At 36.3% G+C, this 22,755-nt stretch overlaps 1 protein-coding gene across 1 annotated transcript in view; it reads left to right on the top strand.

Annotated features, from left to right (window-relative positions):
* The first annotated feature begins 2,888 nt into the window (after positions 1-2,888).
* LOC107865125 (post-GPI attachment to proteins factor 3) overlaps positions 2,889-22,755 on the top strand; it is a 28,682-nt gene continuing 8,815 nt past the window's right edge. Inside the window, 5 exon segments of the mRNA XM_047408644.1 lie at positions 2,889-3,196; positions 18,725-18,850; positions 18,852-18,984; positions 19,084-19,233; positions 19,235-19,281. Coding sequence (XP_047264600.1) covers positions 2,889-3,196; positions 18,725-18,850; positions 18,852-18,984; positions 19,084-19,233; positions 19,235-19,281 — 764 coding nt within the window.

The raw sequence follows: 22,755 nt of genomic DNA, 5'->3' as shown, positions 1-22,755 counted from the left end.
ATAGCCATAACGAGTTTGGAAAGCAGTTTTTGAGATGTCACACTCCCTAACTTTTAGTTGATGATAGCCGGAATGAAGGTCTATCTTTGAGAAATAACTTGCACCTTACAATTGGTCAAACAAATCAACTATTCTCGGAAGGGGGTACTTATTTTTTACGGTGACTTTATTCAGTTGGCGGTAATCAATGCACATACGCAAAGATCCATCTTTCTTTCTCACAAACAACACAGGAGCACCCCAAGGAGAAACACTTTAAGCACGATAGAATTCTGAAAGAAAGAATCACACTTTTTCCTAGATGTGACGCGCTACACACCGATGATCAAGACTCTACTTAACGCGGCTTGTCAGACTCTCTAGGAAACCTTAAAACCTTAAGCTTTGATACCAAGTTTTTAACGCCCAGGAAAATTGGTCCCGAAGCATCACACGGTGCTTGAGGCTACGAGTAGCCCCAAGTTAACCCTTTGAGCTATTTTCATTCAGTTCAACACAAATCAATGGGGTTTCCATAAATAACCTTCAAATATCAATAGAGTAATCATCATCCAAGAATAAAAGAATTTCAGAAAGATAACAAAATATGACTTATTAGTCAACTCCCAACATCTATACTAGTCTGACAAGTGTCTAAGAAAATCAATAAAACCAGCAAGCCATTGAGATATGCCCCAACTGACTCATACTCAGTTATCAAATGTAAATAATTCTGTGAAACCAACATCAGATATCACGTCCTCAGAACATGAGGACTCACCACAATAGAGGATGTAGAACAGCATGCTCGAAGAATTACTGTCGAACCTGGAACTGAGCACCTGAACCTATATTTGAGAAAATGCAGCCCACATCCGAAAATGTGTGTCAGTACCATAGAAAAGAACCAAGTATATGGGGGTGTATGCAATTGTATAAACATAATCATCATAAATATTAATAAGAAATATGCAGGATGTATGAAAGACTCACATAGCCCGAAGAAAATCATCATAATCATGAGAGTATGAAATAAGTACAATAACACATATGAGTCATCATATAATTTGTCAATCACTTTCAGTTCATCAAGAATATCAATTCTCATAATGTAAATATCATTTAAATCTTTCGAAAGAATAACTTTCACAATTCCACTTTCAAATCACTTCACCATTCACCATAAACACAAGGAAACACACACACTGGGAGATCCTATAACCGACATAAACCATGTGAGCTACATGGAGTCCAACGTACAACCCATGTTAGGGAGATCCGTCCTATCCATACCATCGGAGTAGGACTATCGATATCAAATCCATACAAACTAGTGATCACTCTATAAATCAGCCTCAGGCTCACTCCTGCGGGGGCACGTAGTTCTAGGGAAGTAAGGTCGCTTTATACCTCCCACTCGGTGCTAAAGATTTCTCCCAGACTTAGCTCATATCATTTCAAAGACAATCCACAACAAAATAATTTAAGTAATATATAAATATACATCGGGAGCCATCATGCTTCCCATCTATCAAAATCAACCACGTTGTGGATTTCTTTCACACTCGAGTTCAAAATAACTCCATTAAGACCAAAAGGTCAAATCATTCAAAATATCTTAAAAATTCAACATCAACATGCTTATAACACACACTTTCTAAAAAAAAAACAAAATTTTCAATGGGGATTCACGACCCAAATATCAAAATCATGATAAATATCATTCAGGATTCATGCTTTATATCTCCACACATGTAAATTCATCTTTCAAAATCATAAACATCAAGATTTCATAATAATCATCATAAGATATGGGTTCATGCTTCAAATTCATAAAAAATTAAATAAAAATCATGTCTTTGTAAAGAAAATTACTTTTGGGCACAAGAACAAAAGAGAGTTCTTGTTGAAAAACCCCACATACCTTGAATGATGAACTTTAGGTCGATACTCATTTTTGAGATATTAATCGTGCCTTTGAATGATGGTTCTTGGAGTTCTTGAACTAGAAACTTAGAATATTGAATAAATTTGCAGAATTAATGATAAACTTTGGAGGTTCTTGAAGTTCTTGAACTAGGAACTTGGAATCTTGAATAAATTTGCAGAATTAATGGTTAACTTTGGAGGTTCTTGAAGTTGGATGTAGGAGCTTAGGGTTTTATTTTTGAGGGAATTTGATGAAATATAACATATAATGCTTCTAATAGGTTTAATATAGGGTTTGGACGGATTTTGGATGAGGGGGAATGACCAAAACGCCCCTACAAATCAAATAATTCTCTAATCTGTCCTTTGAACTATTTTGATAGTCTGAAGTAGATCAACCATAACGTTTTACTACGATATCCCAATAAGATGAAACTAATTTCATTAGAAAGAGGACTCTCATATATTTCCATTGATATATAGTATCTCACCCAGATCATTGTGTACGAGGAGTTATGATCATTTGAAGTTGACCCAAAAATTCGCTTTTGATAGGCTAAAGTAGATCGACCATAACTTTTTGCTTTGATAGAAAAATTGGATGAAACCAATTTCATTAGAAAGAGGACTCGCAGAGCTTTCCGTTGATATATAGTATATCACCCAGATCATTTTGTACAAGGAGTTATGATTGTTTAAAATTGGAGCAAAAATATGCCAAGCCTTAGTACTTTTTCCTGCACGTTTTACTGTTTACTACTATTCATGGTTCGATCGGAATGTTCATAACTCGTCGCTCGGGTGTCTATTTTTGATGATACACATATCGTTGGAAATATTATTTGATACTCTACGCAATGGTGGATCCTAATCTAAGACATTCCACATAGAAAAATTTATAATTTATTCTAGAAGATAGAACCCAACACATTTACGCACAAAATTTCAACGAAAAATTTCTTGGGGTATTACAAGTGAGCATGACAGAGATTACAAATAATCGGCAAATAAAGGATGAGCCAGTCATCGAATTCATCAATCGATGGAGAAATGCGAGTCTAAACTGCAAAGACAGGCTCAGTGAAGTTTCTACAATAGAGATGTGCGTCCAAGGAATGCACTGGGGGCTTCTCTACATATTGCAAGGAATTAAACCAAAATCCTTTGAAGAGTTAGCTACTCTTGCTCATGACATAAAGTTAAGCATGTCTTCTGCTGGAAAGGAAGGAGCGTCTTTTCATGACCCTCGAAGGGGAAAGAAAAAGAAGGAACCCAAAAAATGGAGCAAGTTTCTTCCCAAAAATAAAAACAAGGAGTCCATGAATGTTGATGTGTCTCCTGTGGAGGTCACCACAAAGGTAAGCAAGAAGAAAAGTGTGAAGATGACTTCTGGAACATGTCCGAATCAAAAAACTTTAAAGGATATGCAAGAAAAGGAATATCCCTTCCTTGATTCTGATGTTTCTGAGATTTTTGATGAACTTCTTCAGCATAATCTCATCGAAATCCCAAAGATGAAGCATCCCAACAAAGCTGGAAGGACCAATAATCCTAATTATTGCAAATATCATAGGCTCATAAGTTACCCTCTGGAGAAATGCTTTGTCTTTAAAGATAAAGACATGCAACTGGCAAAAGAAAGAAAATCTTCTTCGACGATGAGACAGCCAGTTCTTATCAAATATCTATCACTTTTGGCTCACTTGACCCAGTTCATATTTGTGTCAAGGATTATAATAAGAAGATATTAGAGCCTGACAGGTCTTCAGTTGACGAAGATGATGATGAAAGTTGGACTTTGGTGACTAGACGCAAACGCAAGAAGATGAGTCTGTGAAAGAAGATGTACGAGCGGCCAACCAGAAAGAGAATGGTAAAGAAACTAAGAAAATAGAAGTTGGTTGGATTCCCAAAGAAGACGGGGGTGATGGAGCTTCACCATCAAAAACCTCGACGTTCGGTGACTTTAGAGGAATTCTTACCAAGTTGATTTCGTGTAAAGACTGCCTAAGTCAACCTTGAGGCGTCATGTTTTAATACCGCCAAAGAGGGGGCAAAGGATGAGAATCTACCCATGGAGGTTCCTTTAACTTCTGAAAATCTTTATGGAACTCTTGGCGAAGAGGCACATGTGTGTGATACAAAAATCACATTCACAAATAACGATCTTCTGCTTGGTGATACCCTACATAACCGTCCCTTATATATGGTAGGTCAAATTCTAGGAAAGAAGATCAATAGAATTTTGATAGATGAGGGATCTGGAGTCAATATCCTGCCTATCCATACGATGAAGGAGCTTGGCATCGCTACTAGCGAACTGGACGAAAGCCATATAATGATCCAAGGCTTCAACCAAGGGGGCCAGAGGGCCATGGGATGTATCAAGTTGGGGATTTGTATGGATAATTTTCAATCAAACCCCTTGATGCATGTGATTGATGCCAAAACTTTATATAATATATTGCTTGGTAGGCCTTGGGTGCATGGGAACAAAATTATCTCATCCTCTTACTATTAATTCTTGAAGTACCTTGAAGGCGGAGTGGAAAAAAGATAGTTACCGATAACAAGCCATTCACTGAAGCTGAGTCATATTTTGCTGATGCAAAATTCTACTTAAAGAAGTATGTTGTGGATGAGAAAAGGGTTGAAGATGTCACCAAGAACGAGTGTGATGATCTTGCATCTAAGAAGGTCACGGTGACTGTCGAAAAAGTCACCACCAAGAAGCCTCTCTCCACTTTAAATAAAGAAGGTGTCGCTTCTACGAAAAAGAAGGCAACTCTCATTCTTTGTTACGTGTCAAAAGTAAGGAAAGAAAAAGATCACCCATCAAATTCCCAAGATAATGTGCTTAAGGGGCTAACTTTACCTATCAGGAAGATTTATGCAATAAATCCATCCTCAAGACTTCTTAAAGAGTCTGTGGCTCAAAATCTGCCACAAGATATGACACTCACTACGAAGCGTACGAAAGAGGGCTTTGATCCAAATGCATACAAGTTATTTGTAAAGGCCGGATATAATCCTAATGAACCATCAAGGTTGGGCAAACTTCCATCAGAGGGTAAAACTAGGAAAGCACGTGAAGTCCTAGGATACACACAGCCAGCTCCAATTTAAATCTCCATAAGAAGGGCAGCCAGTAATTACATTACCGTAGAAGAAGAATCCACTGCTGCTAAAAGACCCTCTGTCTTTGATCAACTTAGAGAACCAACTACAAGAACTTTCATGTTCAAAAGTTGAGACCTCTAAATAAGAAAAAAATCAACAAGCGCCAAAGAAGTCATCAAAGAATGATGATGCACTCTTTAGTTAAAATCCAGAAAGACTTCCAAAGTTTGATCCCTTCTAGAATGAGGCGACAGACAGAACTGGTGGTTTCATACAATGAGGTGTTAAAAGATAAAACTCATACAGTGGAGAATACCAAGGAACATAAGGAAGATGAAGAAAGTATTGGCTCCTCATATTATGTTATGATCTAAAATGAGAATGAGGTCTCTTCTCAAATAAAGGTTGATAAAGAGATGAAAGATACTTTCTGGTGTCACCACATATCCATTAATGATGATGATCCTCAAGAGGAAGAAGATGCTGGAGATGCTCCATCTCAACTTGAAGAAGGAGCAAAGGCCACAATAGATCCCCTGAAGGAAGTTAATCTTAGAACTAATGAAGACCCAAGATTAACTTACCTGAGTGCGTTTCTAGAAGTAGAGGGGGAAGTCGCTTATATGGACATACTCAAAGAATATATGGATGTCTTCACTTGGATCTATAAGGAAATTCCTGGCTTAGATCCAAAAGTAGTAGTCAATCAGTTGGTGGTCAAGAATGGTGCTCGTCCTGTTAAGCAAGCCCAAAGGTTTTTTAGGCCAGAGTTGGTTCCTTTGATTAAAAATGAAGTTAACAAACTCATTGAAGCAGTCTTTATTTGTGAAGTCAAATATCCTATATGGATTTCAAGTATTGTTCCACTACGAAAGAAAAATGGCCAAATTTGAGTTTGTGTTGACTTTTGGGATCTCAACAACGCCTGACCTAAGGATGACTTTCCAATCCCTATACCAGAGTTGATGATTAATTCCACCACTGGTTATGAGGCAATGTACTTCATGGATGGTTCATCCGGCTACAATCAAATTTGTATGGCGCCAAAGGATGAAGAACTCACTGCATTTCGTACACCCAAAGGTATTTATTGCTACAAGGTGATGTCTTTTGGTTTGAAGAACGCTGGTGCCACTTATCAAAGGGATATGCAGAACATCGTTGATGACCTACTCCATAAAAATGTTGAATGCTATGTGGATGATCTAGTGGTGAAGTCAAGAAAGAGAGATGACCACTTAAAAGACCTAAGAATGGTATTCGAGTTACTTCAAAGATACCAACTTAGGATGAATCCATTGAAGTATGCCTTTGGAGTTACTTCTGGAAAGTTTCTTGGCTTCATTGTACGACACTGAAGAATTAAAATTGATCAATACAAGGTTGATGCGATTTTGAAGATGCGCGAGCCTCAAAATATTCATGAGTTAAAAAGCCTTCAAGGAAGGCTAGAATATTTAAGGAAGTTCATCTTAAACCTGACCAAAAATTGTCAACTATTTAGTCATCTCATGAAGAAGGACACTCCCTTTGAATGGGACCAAGCTTATAGTAATGCCTTTGAGAGTATCAAATCATACTTAATGAAGCCACCAGTTCTTGCGGTAACCATACCTGGAAAACCATTGATACTTTATATCGCAACACAAGAGAGGTCAGTTCGAGCACTACTAGCTCAAGAAAATAGTAAAGGCAAGGAAAACTATTTTTATTATTTGAGCAGAATGATGACGCTGAATGAGATAAAGTATTCTCCAATTGAAAAGTTATGTTTGGCATTACCCTTCTCGATTCAAAAGATGAAGCACTACTTACAGGCTCATGTTATTCGGCTTGTCTCTAGGGTAAATCCTATCAAGTTTGTAATGTCAAAACCAGTCCTTAGTGACTGACTTGTAAGATGGTACCTTCAATTTCAATAGTTTGAGATTATGTATATTCCCTAAAAGGCTATAAAGGGACAAACTTTGGCTGACTTCTTGGCAGACCACCTGATACCAGATGATTAGGAACTGAGTGATGAACTTTCTGATGAAGATGCAATGGTTATTGAAGTTAGACCCCCATGGAAAATATACTTTGATAGTGCTACACATTGAGATGGAGCTGGTGCCGGTGTGGTGTTCATCACTCCATGAGAAGAGGTCATCCTATACTCTTTTACACTTATAAACTATTTCTCTAATAATGTTGCTGAATATCAAGATTTAATACTTGGACTTGAGATGGCATTTGACATAAAACAACTGCAATTACAAGTCTTTGGTGACTTCCAACTAGTGATCAAGCAGCTTTTGGGAAGCTATGAAGTCAGAAAGCCTGAGCTACGACTATATCATGATTATGCACAGAAGTTAATGGGGTGGATTAGAGAAGTAACCCTCCAACATGTGCCAAGGAGAGAAAATAAGCAAGTCGATGCCCTAGCTGCTTTGGCCTCAAACCTGACCCTTCCAAATCAAACACAAGTTATTGTCCACCAAGAATGGGTAGTACCGCCGTTAAATGAGGATGTATAAAATAAGGTTGAATACCTCGTTGCCATATCTGAATCTATAAAAGAAGATTGGCGACAACCTATCATTGATTACTTATGTTATGGCATACTTCTAGAAGATCCAAGGAGAAATACTGATATTTGTCATCTTGCACCTCGCTTCCTTTACTACAAAGACACACTGTACAGAATATCATTTAAAGGAGTACTCTTACGGTATTTGGGAGAGGAAGAATCAATTCAAGCTTTGCAAAGAGTGCACTCGGGAGTTTATGAATCACATCAGTCTGGACCAAAGCTCTATTTTCATATTAAAAGTATGGGATATTATTGGCCAATAATGGTGAAATATTGCTTGGACTATGCTAGAAGATGAAAAGCTTGCCAATTCCATGCAAATTTCATGCATCAACCTCCAGAGGTACTACACCCAACTGTAGTATCTTAGCCATTCAATGCTTGGGGAATGGATGTTGTTGGTCCACTATCAAAATCTTCTGGTGGAAACTTATACATATTAGCCACGACAGATTACTTCTCAAAGTGGGCTGAAGTTGTTGCTCTCAAGGAAGTAAAGAAAGAAAATGTTGCAAACTTCATCCGAGTAAATATCGTCTATCGCTTTAGAATTCCTCAGTACATAATAACTGACAATGGAAAGTCATTTGATAACAAGTTGATAAATAAAATTTGTAATCTCTTTGGCTTCAAGCAGCGCAAGTCTTCTATGTATCATGCTGCTGCCAATGGTCTTACTGAAGCCTTCAATAAAACTTTATGCAACTTGTTAAAGAAAGTCATCTCCAAATCCAAACGAGATTGGCATGAGCGAATGGAAGAAAATTTATGGGCGTATAGGACAACTTACCGTACACCAACGTAAGGAACCCCATACTCACTTGCTTTTGGAGTTAAAGCAGTCCTGCCACTTGAGCGTCAAATACCTTCTTTGAGATTGGCTATTCAAGAAGGGCCTACCGATGAAGAAAAAGCTAAGTTGCGTCTTGCGGAGTTAGAATCTATTGATGAGAATAGGCTGGAGGCTCAACAAAATCTTGAATGCTATCAAGCCCGGCTATCTTGTTCTTTCAACAAAAGAGTTCGCTTGAGGTGCTTTCAAGTTGGAGATCAAGTCCTTGCAATAAGAAGACCCACTATCACTTCTCGTAAGTCTAGGGGCAAATTCATCCCGAAGTAAGATGGACCATATGTTGTACAAGAGGCATATTTAAATGGTGCTTACAAGTTTGTCGATGCAGATGGCCTAAGGATTGGCCCCATAAATTTCAAGTTCTTGAAAAAGTACTATCCTTGAAGGAAGATGACACTCCTTAAGGCATGAGTATAAACTGCATGTACACTCCTTAAGGCACGAGTATAAACTGCATGTACTACCCATTCTTGAGTATAAACTGCATGTCTACTCCTGGCCCACAAGAGAATAAACTGTGTACGGTTCAAAAAAAAGTCTGCTAGGTTGAAAACCTCGAAAAAAGCAACCTAGAAAAAAGTTAGGACACAAGAAAAAAAACACTCACTCAGAACTACGTTGTGACTTGATCCTCTTTACTGGGGTACGTAGGCGCTTGAAATTTCATTTTGAGTTCAGTTGCATGAGTGTAAAAAAAAAATATGTTCCTGCAGTATCTACCATATGGATACCAAGTATACAATTATTCTAATTAAATTTTGAACTTACTCTAAATATTTGTCACTCAATGGGGGCAACCCGTTGAAAAGAAAGAGAGTTCCTTCAATGGGATTTAGAATGTTAAAGTTCTCTAAGTCTACAACTAGAAGGATCTCAAAATTTACATGCCTTAAGGTGGACAAGATTTGTTCGTTTTCACCTTAATTGGGACTCTAACGAGTTAATCCTTAAAGGATATCGAAATTTTCATGCCTTAAGGTGGACAAAATTTGTCTCTTTGCACCTTAAGATGGCCTCTCGCGGGTTTATCCTTAAAAGGATCTCAAAAGTTTCATGCCTTACGGTGGACAAAATTTGTCCCTTTGCACCATAAGTTGGCTTCTCGCGGGTTTATCCTTAAAAGGATCTCAAAATTTTCATGTCTTAAGGTGGACAAGATTTGTCCCTTTGCACCTTAAGCTGGCCTCTAACGGGTTTATCCTTAAAAGGCTATCAAAATTTTTGTGCCTTAAGGTGGACAAAATTTGTCCCTTTGCACCTTAAGTTGGCCTCTCGCTGGTTTATCCTTAAAAGGATCTAAAAATTTCCATGCCTTAAGGTGGACAAAATTTGTCCCTTTGCACCTTAAGCTGGCCTCTAACGGATTTATCCTTAAAAGGCTATCAAAATGTCCATGCTTTAAGGTAGACAAAATTTGTCCCTTTGCACCTTAGGCTGGCCTCTAATGGGTTTATCCTTAAAAGGATATCAAAATTTTCATGTCTTAAGGTGGATAAAATTTGTCCCTTTGCACCTTAAGTTGGCCTCTAACGGGTTTATCCTTAAAAGGCTATCAAGATTTCCATGCCATAAGGTGGACAAAATTTGTCCCTTTGCATCTTAAGTTGGCCTCTCGCGGGTTTATCCTTAAAAGGATCTCAAAATTTCCATGCCTTAAGGTAGACAAGATTTGTCCATTTGCACCTTAAGCTGGCCTCTAACGGGTTTATCTTGAAAAGGATATCAAAATTTCCATGCCTTAAGGTGGACAAAATTTGTCCCTTTGCACCGTAAGATGGCCTCTTACATGTTTATCCTTAAAAGGATATAAAAAATTTTCATGCCTTAAGGTGGACAAAATTTGTCCCTTTGCACCTTACACCTTAATCTAGCCTCTTACGTGTTTATCCTTAAAAGGATATAAAAATTTTCATGTCTTAAGGTGGACAAGATTTGCCCCTTTGCACCTTAAGCTGGCAATCTGATGAATTTGTTATGAAAAGGGACCGTTTTCGAGCAAAATTGGTCGGGTCTTGAGGCGACGAAGCCTCACACACCTTAAGTCGACGTCCACCGTCTTCAAGAAAAATTGGTCGGGTCTTGAGGTGACAAAGCCTTGCACACCTAAAGCCGATGTCCACCGTCTTTAAGAAAAATTGGCCGGGTCTTGAGGTGACGAAGCCTCGCACACCTTAAGCCAACGTCCACCGTCTTCTAGCAAAATTGGTCGGGTCTTAAGGTGACGAAGCCTCGCACACCTTAAGGCGACGTCCACCATCTTCGAGCAAAATTGGTCGGGTCTTGAGGTGACAAAGCCTCGCACACCTTAAGCCGACGTCCACCGTCTTCGAGCAAAATTGTTCGAGTGTTGAGGTGACGAAGCCTCGCACACCTTAAGCCGACGTCCACCATCTTCAAGCAAAATTGATTAGGTCTTGAGGTAACGAAGCCCCGCACACCTTAAGTCGATGTCCACCGTCTTCAAGCAAAATTGGTCGGGTCTTGAGGTTATGAAGCCTCGCACACCTTAAGCCGACGTCCACCATCTTCGAGAAAAATTGGTTGGGTCTTGAGGTGATAAAGCCTCGCACACCTTAAGCCGACGTCCACCGTCTTCGAGCAATATTGGTCGGGTATTGACATGATGAAGCCTTGCACACCTTAAGCCGACGTCCACCGTCCTTGAGTAAAATTGATCGGGTCTTGAGGTGACGAAGCCTCGCACACCTTAAGCCGACGTCTACCATCTTTGAGCAAAATTGGTTGGGTCTTGAGGTGACGAAGCCTCTCACACCTTAAGCCAATGTCCACCATCTTCGAGCAAAATTGGTCGGGTCTTGAGGTGACGAAGCCTCGCACACCTTAAGCAGACGTCCACCACTTTAAGAAAAAATTGGTCGGTCTTAGCGTATACGGATGTGAAGTTAAACTCTCACACCCTAAGCCAATGGTTGTATATTGCTATTTGTTTCAATCCTGCAAAAAAAAAAAGGGAAAAACAAGAAAGAAAGTAAAAACACAAATAGAAAGGATGTTACCTTTTAGAGCGCTGCGATCTTGAAAGTTATATATCACCAACTTGGATTGATATAAGATGCCTTGATGATAATAAATCCCTCAAAATACAATTTTAATCAATCAAAATTTCCATTGATGGTGATGGTTCCACATCAAGATATAAATTATTTGGTGAGGCGATGCAAATATAGAATCCTCTGTCGGGTAGCATATAAGATCACCTTTAAAAAAAAATCATCAAGAAAAATCCAAGAAGTTTTAAAATCCAAATTTTGTATATGTTATACATGCATGTTTCCATCATCTACAGGATCAAGCGGATCATAGTTTTGATACTCTCACATTGAGATATAATTTTTTTGGTGATATCACATAAATCTGAAATTGTTGATGCATCAAAACTCAATGTTGATTTCGGGATAACACCTGAAAATATCTCAATTGTATTAAATTATTAATTTTGGATATGTTATATATATTTGTGTCTAGTTTCACAAGAATCAAGCGGCTTGTGATTTCATCCTTCCTACTTCAAGATGTGAAAGTTTTAGTAAAGACACGCAAATCTGAAATTTTCAGCATGACAAAATTCAGGGCTAAATTAAAAAAATTATCAAGAATTATATTGAAGGATTTTAATTTTGAATATGTTGTATATCTTGAATTCTAGTTTCTAGAACATCAAACGGATCATGATTTCAATATTCCTACAATGAGATATGAATTTTCTACCACTAACATGCTGTGCTGAAAAAAAAGTAACGAAAATAAGAGAAAAGTGGGAGCAAAAGAAATTACCTCAATATTATTGATGACTTGGAAACCCCAAAATTGATATTGAAAAAGTGGGATAACTACCTCCTTTTATAGAGTTGTAGGATGGATGTTTTCTTCTCCAATATAAATTCAGATTGGAATAATTTCCACCTGCAAATTCAAATTGGAGATTGTTTCCTTCTTCAATATAAATTCAGATTGGAATATCTTCCATCTCCAAATTCAAATTGGAGATTTTTTCCTTCTTCAATATAAATTCAGATTGGATTAACTTCCATCTCCAAATTCAAATTGGAGATTATTTCCTTCTCCCATACAAATTCAAATTGGAGTTTTTTTTTGCTTCTCCAATCTAAGTTCCAATCGGAAGATTTTTATTCCTGACTAAGTAAGGCGATGAAAAAGTCTTCCAAAATCTGTTTGAAATTGGATATCATACCTCCCCAATGGGTCTTAAGTGTAGAGATTCATGGAAAAAAATGAGAGAGTTTTGAGAGACAATATCAATATGGTTTGACTTTAATTTTTTGAATGAGGTATTCATAGGTATAAGGATCGTTGAAGCACGAAGGAAACATGCTTACATAATCATACTTCAAGGGTAGTCTCCAAAATAATAAATGTCTCGACAAGTCTTGAAGTAGGGGGCATTTGTGGGCGATACAATTTTATTAAATTTAAATCCGTACAAAATTCGGATTATATTAAATTCAAAATATATTAGTCCCAAATAAATATTGTGGATTAATATAATTGAATTAATTATTTAAGTCCAAATAAGTATAGATTTAAATAATGCCCAATATTTATTGGGTTAGTCCATTAATTTGGGCTACAAATGATGAGCCCACTTTACCAAGCCCAAGATATTATCATATTCTAGAGGCCCAAATAAGCGCCCCATGTCAAATGACGTGGTATGCCAAGTCAAGTGAAGGAGCCAATAGGACCGTACCACATGTCAAACTGATGCAGTAGGCCCATGAAATAAAAGCCCATAAAAGGTGCCACATCACTTAAATCTGATTGGTCAAAGGAAGTCCATATTCATCATGACTCTTCCTTTCCTACAACTATAAATAGGGGCTCATAATTCAGAAAGAGGACCCATCCCCCAGATCTCTAACAAGTAGCAAGAGAAAGCTCATGGATCAAACGCCACAATTTCTCTAAAAAGCTCAAGCATTCAAATCAAGTTCATCAAGATTCAAGATCAAGACCGCAATATTCAAGAACAAGCTCAAAAGCCCTTGAATTTAAGCACAAGTCAAGATCAAATCCCTCAAATCAACAAATCAAGTTCAAATTCAAGATCAAGCTTCAAGCCCTTGAATTTATATTTAAAAAGGCGAATCAGAGGATTCATAGAGATTGTAACACTCGCATTGAAATCAATAAATCGATTGTTGCAATATTTTTCTTGTCTCGATTATTTATTTTTCGGCCTCGAAATTTTATTGTCCAATAGGGTGTCCTTTGCTTCTCTTCCTTACTGCATTTTCGTCTATTTTTAGACTCCTTCATGCCAGTGCTGGCGATGCCGATCCGATTTACAGGTTAACTCACACTTCACTCTTTTTCCTTTTTTATAACCGTGGTGTCCGGCCGATCGAATAACTTTCGTGGACCTGTCAAGAGGGTTTGTTTTCAGTTCTAGCTAATTTCTGGTGAATAATGTAACTTATAAGTCCCCCCTACCCCCTATCCCCACCCCACATTTAGCTGATTACATTGTTGATAAGTATGCCAATGGGGCGCTGCGGGTTTTAGTGGGTGTTTGACTTAGCTTTTAAGTTGGTCAAAATAGTTTATAAGCTACTCCCTCCATTTCACAATAAGTTAATTGTTGAATTTTGGCACACATGTTAAAGAAAAAAAAGTAAAGACATAAATTTATCATGTTTTTCCATTTTTACCCTCTTTAAAAAGCAAAGACACATGATACATCACTCCCAATGCACATTTAATGAAGGGTAAATTTGGAAAAAAATTTCAACATTTACCTTAAATTGTGAACCATTCACTTATTTTGAAACACTAAAATTGCTCCAACAATTCACTTATTGTGAAACGGAGGGAGTATTTTTTACTTAAAAAAAGTGTTTGACAAATTTTACAAGTGCTTTAAAAAAGTTTAAAAAGTTAATTTTGGCTTTTTTAAAGCAAAAAATAAGAAGCTAGAATTCCTAACTTTTTTTGGAAGATTATAAGCTATTAGAGTTGATCAAGTAAATTACATTTATGTCCCTTACAATTATTCCTTATTCGAAATTTAGCCTTGTAGCCCTAATTCTTCACTACTTCACAACACTCTTCTATACACCTATTTTTGTTCCATATTTTACCATACATAAAATAATACATAGATCAACATATAATTTATGCAAGTATTATCTATACGGATTACGGAAAGGAAAAACATGAATCAAAATATTATATTATTAGACTTAAGTAGACAATTGAAAGGTACTATTTTTTCTTTTTGATCCTATACATGTAATCTTGTATTCAATAATATATATTCTCAAAAAATTGGAGGTATTTATGTCATAATGTTGGTCCATATACCAACAAATTTGAAATAATATTAGTAATCACTATAAAATTAATATTAGTTTTGTATTATCAATCTCATAAAACTCATTACCAAGATTGTATACATGAATCTCCCCTATATACACACAAAGAAATAATGATGTGTTAAATTTATTGGTCAAAATTGGACGTAACTATCTTTTTCAAACACAAACATTCAACACTTAAACTATTTTAAAAAATGGGTTTTTAGCGCACAAATTAATAGTCATTCATGAAAATATTTTTAATATATATATTAATAGTATCGGAAATAGCCTCTCTACTTCTTTGGAGGTAGTGGTATGAACTGCGTACATTCTACCCTCTCCATACCCCACGATGTGGGAATATACTGATTTTCTTGTTGTTGTTGTTGTTGTTGTTGTTGTTATTATTATTATTATTATTATTATATATATATATATATATATATATATATATATATTAAAATGTATATTAATTTTAATTTGAATCATTTTAGCAATAAAAATTAATAATAATCAACGCTATATATTATTAACAGCTATAAAGATATTTCAGACATTTTCACAAAAAAAAAAGTGCTTAAAAGCATTATTTATCAAACACATCAATAACTTTTTTTCAGTTTCAGCACTTTTATCAAAACACTTAACTGCTTATTTTTTAAAATAAGTTCAGCACTTTCAAAAGCACTTTTAAAGAACTTTTTTCCAGCCTATCCAAACGGGCTCTTAAATTATGTGGCAGTGGCGGAGCCACAACCAACGAAGGGTGGTCAGACGAACATCCTTCGTTGAAATTTTTTTTGAGTATATAGGTTAAATATAGATATTTATGGTTATATACATGTTATTGCACACCCTTGACAAGCTAGAGAAGCATAGTCAAGGGGGTAAGAGTGTGCATTTTCGCATCAACAACCCCGGTTTCAACCTTGGCAGGTGCAACAAATGCTTTATTTTCTTTTTTTTTTTAAACAGTTCTTTGCCCAAGGAAAAATATGAACACCTTTAACCAAAAGTCTGGCTCTGCCACTATTATGTGAGTATGGTGCGGGTATGGGGCAGGTTTAAGTAAGTTTTCTTTTAAATGGTGCGAGGCGGGGTGTGGGTATATGCGGGTTTAAACTAATAAAAAGTTAAAAATTAGTATTATTCTCGTAAATCTACCTAAAATTATATGTATTCTTCACTTAAAATTTTATGATATTTAAAACATGTACAACACTACAAATAAATAAATTTTATAAATTTTTAAATTTCTTTATTCATCCTATTAAAATTTGATATTTGATCATTACCTATACATGCGATACTTTTCTGGTAATTTTTAGTGAAAAGTGATATAACAGAAGTTGATTGTTACTATTTCCTAGTATTGAAAATATTATGATTTTTAGTGGAGTTCCAATTTTTTCAAAAAAGAAAAAAGCAAAAATGTGGTGCGGTGCGGGTATGCGCGGGTATGAGTGTGGGGCGGTTTTATACGGGTTTAAAGATGTTGTGGTCCGGTGCGGTGCAATTTTAAAATTTGCCGATTTAGAAAAAAACTCACACCACACCTGCACCGCATCACACCATTGCCACCCCTAATTGTTGAATTTACAATTAGAATTCATTGATATTTGCGGTGTTCATTCGTATATTTGATGATATTTGTGTTCACTTTGATTTGTCGAATTAATTGATGAGCCTTTGTCAAGTAGAGGTGATGGCCCTAGACATACAAATACAAGTTCTGCTGTATATTGAGGTTAAAAGCGAGTAATTTGTAAAGGATTATAGAATTTTAGCTCTATCTAGTGGCGTGAAGCTACATGTTGGTTGTACTTTGCAATTTTCATGTTCCTCCTCCATATAGGAGCCTTGAATAACTGGTAAAGTTGCTGCCATGTAACCAAGAGGTCACGTGTTTGAGCCGTGGAAATAGCTTCTTGCAGAAGTGCAGTGTAAGACTGCATACAATGGAACCTTGTGCTTCGATCGTTCCCAGACCTCGTGCATAGTGGGGAGCTTAGTGCACGGAGCTGCCTTTTTATGTTCCTCCTCCAAATGAAGTGACATAGATTTCTCTATCTCTGCTTAAGTTGGATGGAGTCATTCGATACCTATACTGATGTTGGAAGTGGGTACTCGGTGCTATAGTGGAGCTGTGTAAGATGGCCCAGACACTACCATTATGTAAAAAGAGGTGAATAGAATTGAGTTTATAGTCTAACTACTTGGAACAAATAGAGATTTTCTTGATAAAAAAACCATATATTATACTCCTCCATTAGTTCATGGGGAAACTAAATTCTGGATGCAAACATCTCATCAAATATCCTGTTACAATTAGAAAGAGGTGTTGATCTTTAATGAACAACATTGGAGGTAACCTTTCAACCATATTTGTTTTTTCTGAAATCCTTAGATCTTCTATATTTGACCTTTCGATTTAACTTTTGAATGCTAAATCATACAAGTGGGTGTTAGAATCCTAATTTTACTATTGGATGTATCTTGTAAGTGTTCTTTTTTATGTTCCTTAATTATAAAGCATTTCTCAAGGCTGAAATATTTGTAGATGTCCCTCTAGATGATATTCCATCTTAGATGGATGCATGAGTTTATTGAAAACTAATGCATCTTGACCTAAATGTTTTCTCGTAGTCTTTTACTAGCTAGCTTGGCATAATCTATCTTCTATAGGCTCACCCTCAGTGTTCACTTTACTTTTGTTAACTTGATTTTTTTATTTAAATTTGTCTGCCAAACAACTAGTAGTTTTCATAAAAAGTTTATCTCAATTTGGTTAGTTCAATTTTTGTGAAGGTCTGGATTTCTTTTTCATCTTTGTGGTTTGATATAATAAGTTAAGACAGTTCAATAATTACATTTTATCAAAGTTCCTATTTGATGGATGATGTATTTGTATTGGAATCGTGCCAAAAAAGAAAGAAAGAAAGAGAAATTATAGAGAGAATTGATGCCCATGATTTGCTTTAGGCTGACTGTATTTATTGATTACTGGAGGTATTATTATGTCCTCTGGAACTATGATTGGATCACTTCACTCCTAATGAGAGCTCCTACTGAGGATACCTAATTAATGCTCCTTCTCTTCCCTCCTCCATCCCCACATCGAGAAAGACGGTATTATCTGGCATCGGGAATGGTCCAAAAGTTAGATACTGCGTCCAAAACTTTAAATGTTTTGTTGGATTGAATACAACTACAAATTACAACATTCAACTGTCAAGGGCCTATATAATCCTGTTAACTGTGGCTTCTTTCTTCTGTGCCAGAATAACCTGATGCAAATCATTGCTCTCTATTTCAAAGTTCTTCTTTGGTTCATATAAGTTTACCAATTATGACATACTGCCAAAAGACCAATGAACCCGTCTACTGTCTATTATTCTGTTTAGTGGGACCAAATTAAAGGCAAGGAAGCCCCATATGCTCAAACCAAAATAGTGAAGAAATGAAACTCCATATATGCTTTGACAGACAAATGACGTAGGTTCTTGTTGGACATGGAACTCAACAAAGAACTATTAGAAGGACTATATTCTCTCGAGCCATATATAGGTGTGGCCATATTTTTCTAATTTCTGTATCATATTGTTCTATCCTATCAAGCCATATATATGTGTAACCCTATTTTCTCTAATTTCTGAATCATACTGTTCTGGAAATTTTCTAATGGGAAAAATAAAGTACATGAAATTAATGCATGTATGGTCTTTCTGAAACTTTAGTCCTCTAACCTGCTTTGATTTATGTTCAAGTCTACCTTCTGGCGTCTTAGGCCGGCACTTGGCTTCACTAATATGCACAATATGGGCTGAATCCCAAAATAAATTCAAGTATCTGTTGTTATAATCTATAACACTTCCTTTTGATGTTATGTTCACTTCATGCCCTTTGATCTTTGAACTGCTGGTTTTACAGAGCTTGTGTTGATCAGTGTGAGAAGACTGGATGTGTGGGGGACAAATACTCTCAACATTATAATTTTACTTCGGGGGATAGTCCCATTGATGGTCCATGGTATCTGCAGGATCCACTTTATCTGAGGGAAACAATGGGACTGCCTTAGTGATTGTCGCTACCACTGCATGCTTGCCAGAGAGGAAGAACGGAAGAAAGTTGGTCTTAAGCCTGTAAAATATCATGGAAAATGGCCTTTCCAGCGTGTCAATGGAATCCAGGTTCTTCACACTATTAGGAGTAGCATTTCCTCCTTATTAAGCATGCTAGTTCTAGGCTGTATTGTGGTTAGTATCCTAAACTAAGTCTTTCATGGCCAGGAACCTGTTTCTATAGCTCTTTCCGCTCTTAACCTTGCTGTACAATTCCATGGATGGGTATCCTTTTTCATTTTGGTGAATTACAAGCTGCCCTTTAGGACAAACAGAAAGCCATATTATGAGTTCACGGGCTTGTGGCATATTTATGCTAATTTTTTCACTGAACTCCTGGTTCTGGAGTGTTGTTTTCCATAGTCGGTGAGATATTGTTTACTTCTCTTCTCTCTTTCTTTCAAAAGAAATCTCTGATTAACATTACTGCATTCTTTTTTTTTCACCCCTTCATGGGAGCTCCCTCCCCTTTTCCTCCCTTGGTGACTTAAACCCACAACCTTAAGGTTGGAGGTGAGGGGTGCTTACCTTACGAGAACTCCCTCTTGTCTAATTGCTGCATTCCATGTACAACTATGCATAAATCAAGTAACTTGAAACTGTCTTTGGAAGATATGTAGTTTCTTCTTCTTGGTCATTGACTTCTCATAAATATATCATTACAGGCTAAAGGATGAGGTTTTTTCACTGGTTAATAAGCTTTTTCTGGTATGGTCATGGATAACTGTTCAAAAATTTTGAATTTGTTGATGCATATGTTTATCAGAATTGACAGATGTCAATTTCTCAATTTTCAAGGCATTTGTGCTAGATCATATGAACACCACGTTACTGCAAATTTTTATTTTGGTTTCTGAGAAGTGAGGACAATTTATGTTCTCTACCTTCTTCTTGTGATTGGAAATCTTAAGGACAAAGTAGGCAGCGTTGTCTAGTCTATATAAAACTAGTTGCTTGCAATTGTTGAGTTCTTTTACTGTTTAATTCTGGGTGTTGTTTGAGCCCAATTACTTCTTAAGTAATTGTGATGAAAAGTTAGTCTAGCTTCTTAGGATAGTGAAACAATCCTCAAGTATTGCATGGTTTACTGTAATAAGACCCTAGTTTAGCTTTTCAGCCCAATTACTAAAAGAAGTAAAGGCCTCACCATTTCTTCTGGGCCAGCACCTGGACAATATTTATGTTGGGGTGTGATAAAGTTCTAGCTTGTTAAAACATACAACAATTACGCTCTCAATCTTCTTAAAAAACCAACAATTATGCCTCAATCCCAAGCCAGTTAGGGTCGACTGGATGAATCCTCGTCATCATAACTTGGTTTGGGTTCATAATATTTCAATAACCCATACAGAAGGATTATCTAACACTAGTGGGTCGTTTGGTAGAGTGTATAAGAATAGCACTGAATATGGTGTATTAGTGGTTATGGTGGGATTACTTATACTACGACTATTTCCTATCTACTGTTTTGTATGATGTATTAAGAATAATTTTGTCTTTATCCTTGCTGCTTGTCCATGTATTAATAGTCCATGTATTGCTAATACATTGATTTGCTATGTATTAGATATACACAATATAATACTGAATAGGGTGTATAACCTTTTTTTGAGAAATGGTAACTTTGTATTCACTCAAAATTCCTCATGAATTGGAAACTTACATCCTACAGAGTGGTAGGCACACCTAGATGAGGGTAGTTAGATTACAAGTTTCCTAGGAAATCAACTAAATCTTCTACCTCCCCTACCAAATCTTGTTTACACCAAAAAAATAAAAGGCTAATACAATTCATCTTAATCTTCTGATTAATCTCTAGCCCTTTCTCTCCAAATGGTCCACCATATACATGATGGTATAGTCTTCCACTGTTCTTCCTTTCTGCCCCTGCTACCAATTTTGTGCCAACTGTTCAAGAGATCTAGAGTGGTCTTTGGCATCACCCAGCTAACCCCTAGTATACGTAAGAACATATTCCACAGGTTTGTAGCTGTTTGGCAATGTATGAATAGGTGGTTGTTTACCTCAATATTATGTTCACACATGAAACACCTAGAACATATCTGCATTCCTCTCTTTTGTAATGCCTCATGAGTGAGGCATGCCTTCCTGATTAGTATCCAAGTAAAGCATGAAACTTTTAATGGGCATTTGATCTTCCAAATTAATTTCCATGACCACCTTTCTGCCAACGACTAGTTATAGTTCATCTCCCAATAACCTGATTTAATAGTGTAGATCCCCTTGCTGTGAATTTTCCACACTGATTTATCAGTTGTCATAGTCATACCTGGGAATTCATTAAGGGGTGGTTTAGTAGAATGTACAAGGATAATACAAAATATAATGTATTAGTAATGCTTGCATTAGTAATGTTTGTATTAGTTATGCTTGCATTATTTCTATCGATATTATTTTTTATATATTGTTTGTTTTAATGTATTAGTTATAATATATTTTACATAATTTCTATAAAAGAAATGTTTGTTTACCAAAATACCCTTTGATTTTGTACACTTTTTTTTGTAGCAAAATTTTTTTGTCATCTCAAACATAATTATTATTGTTGAACTAGTATTGAGGTTTAAGATTACTTACAAGACCTTCGTCTTTGCACATGAAATGTTACGTGCGACGAATTAACATAGTCAAAACAAAAATGAAATATAAGATGTAAAATTAAGGAATAGTCTCAAGATTTTTTAAAAAAAAATCTTTATAAAGACCCTCGAAGCAAAACAAAGATATGTAGCAATTATTTAAACCAACTATTCACTATTGTAAATAAAAATGGTGGGAAAAGAAATTGTGAAATATTTTGAAAAGATTCACTATTGCAAATTAAAATGTGGGAAAAGGAATTATGAAATATTTTGAGAGGAAAATTGAGGGGTATTAAGGTCATTTAATAAGTTCATGCATGTGTTTAAAGCTTTTGTATTACTAATATATAGGAAATGATGTGTATTACTAATACACACCTCAATACACAATAAGGTGTATAACTAATGCAAGCATTAGTTAGTTATATATAGGCAAAAAAAATGTACCAAACAAGGTATTTGTAATACACATTAATTAATGCATGCTTATCTTTTTCAATATACTCTACCAAACGATCCCTAAGGGTCTCTAGTAGTTTAGCAACTTCCTCAATTTCCCAATCATTCAATGCCCTTCTGAATAGTAAATTTAACCCAATTGACTCCAGACTTGCACTATAGTGGCATTATTTTGTAGAATCAGGGTATAAAGATGAGGAAATAAACTCCTCAAGTTTCTTCTCCTAACTAGATTTCATTCTAGAAGTTCGTCCTCAACCCATCCCCAACCTTAATGCATATGTTGTCGTTGAAATAAGGCCACAGTTTTCTGATAGTCTTCCAAACACTGCATCCAAATGTACCCATAACCTCTATAGTTGTCCACTGGTTAAGGAGCCCGTACTTGCTAGCTATAAATCTTCTCCATAAAGCTCTATCTTCTGTACAAAATCTCCATAACCACTTCTGTAGCAGACATGTATTTTGGAGACTCAGGTTCTTCAAACCTAAACCCCCTTGAATTCTGCTAAGTGTGAGTGTGTCCCACTTTACTAGATTGAACCCTCCTTTCTCCTTAGCCTGTTAATTTTCTTCTCAATGCTCTTCGAAATTGGAAAAAACTCATTATATAAGTAGGTAAGCCATCAAGAACTGACTTAATTAGTGTCACTCTACCACCTAGAGATAAGTATTGGCATTTCTATCTAACGAGCTTCTTCTGACACTTCTCCATCACCCCATTCCACACTTTTATTTCCTTGTTCTTGGCACCTTATGGAAGCCCCAAATACTTTGT

This window comes from Capsicum annuum, chromosome 3 (assembly GCF_002878395.1).
Source record: "Capsicum annuum cultivar UCD-10X-F1 chromosome 3, UCD10Xv1.1, whole genome shotgun sequence".
Classification (NCBI taxonomy): domain Eukaryota; kingdom Viridiplantae; phylum Streptophyta; class Magnoliopsida; order Solanales; family Solanaceae; genus Capsicum; species Capsicum annuum.
The sequence above is the reverse complement of the archived record's forward strand: the minus strand, read 5'-3'. Positions and strand labels throughout refer to the sequence as shown.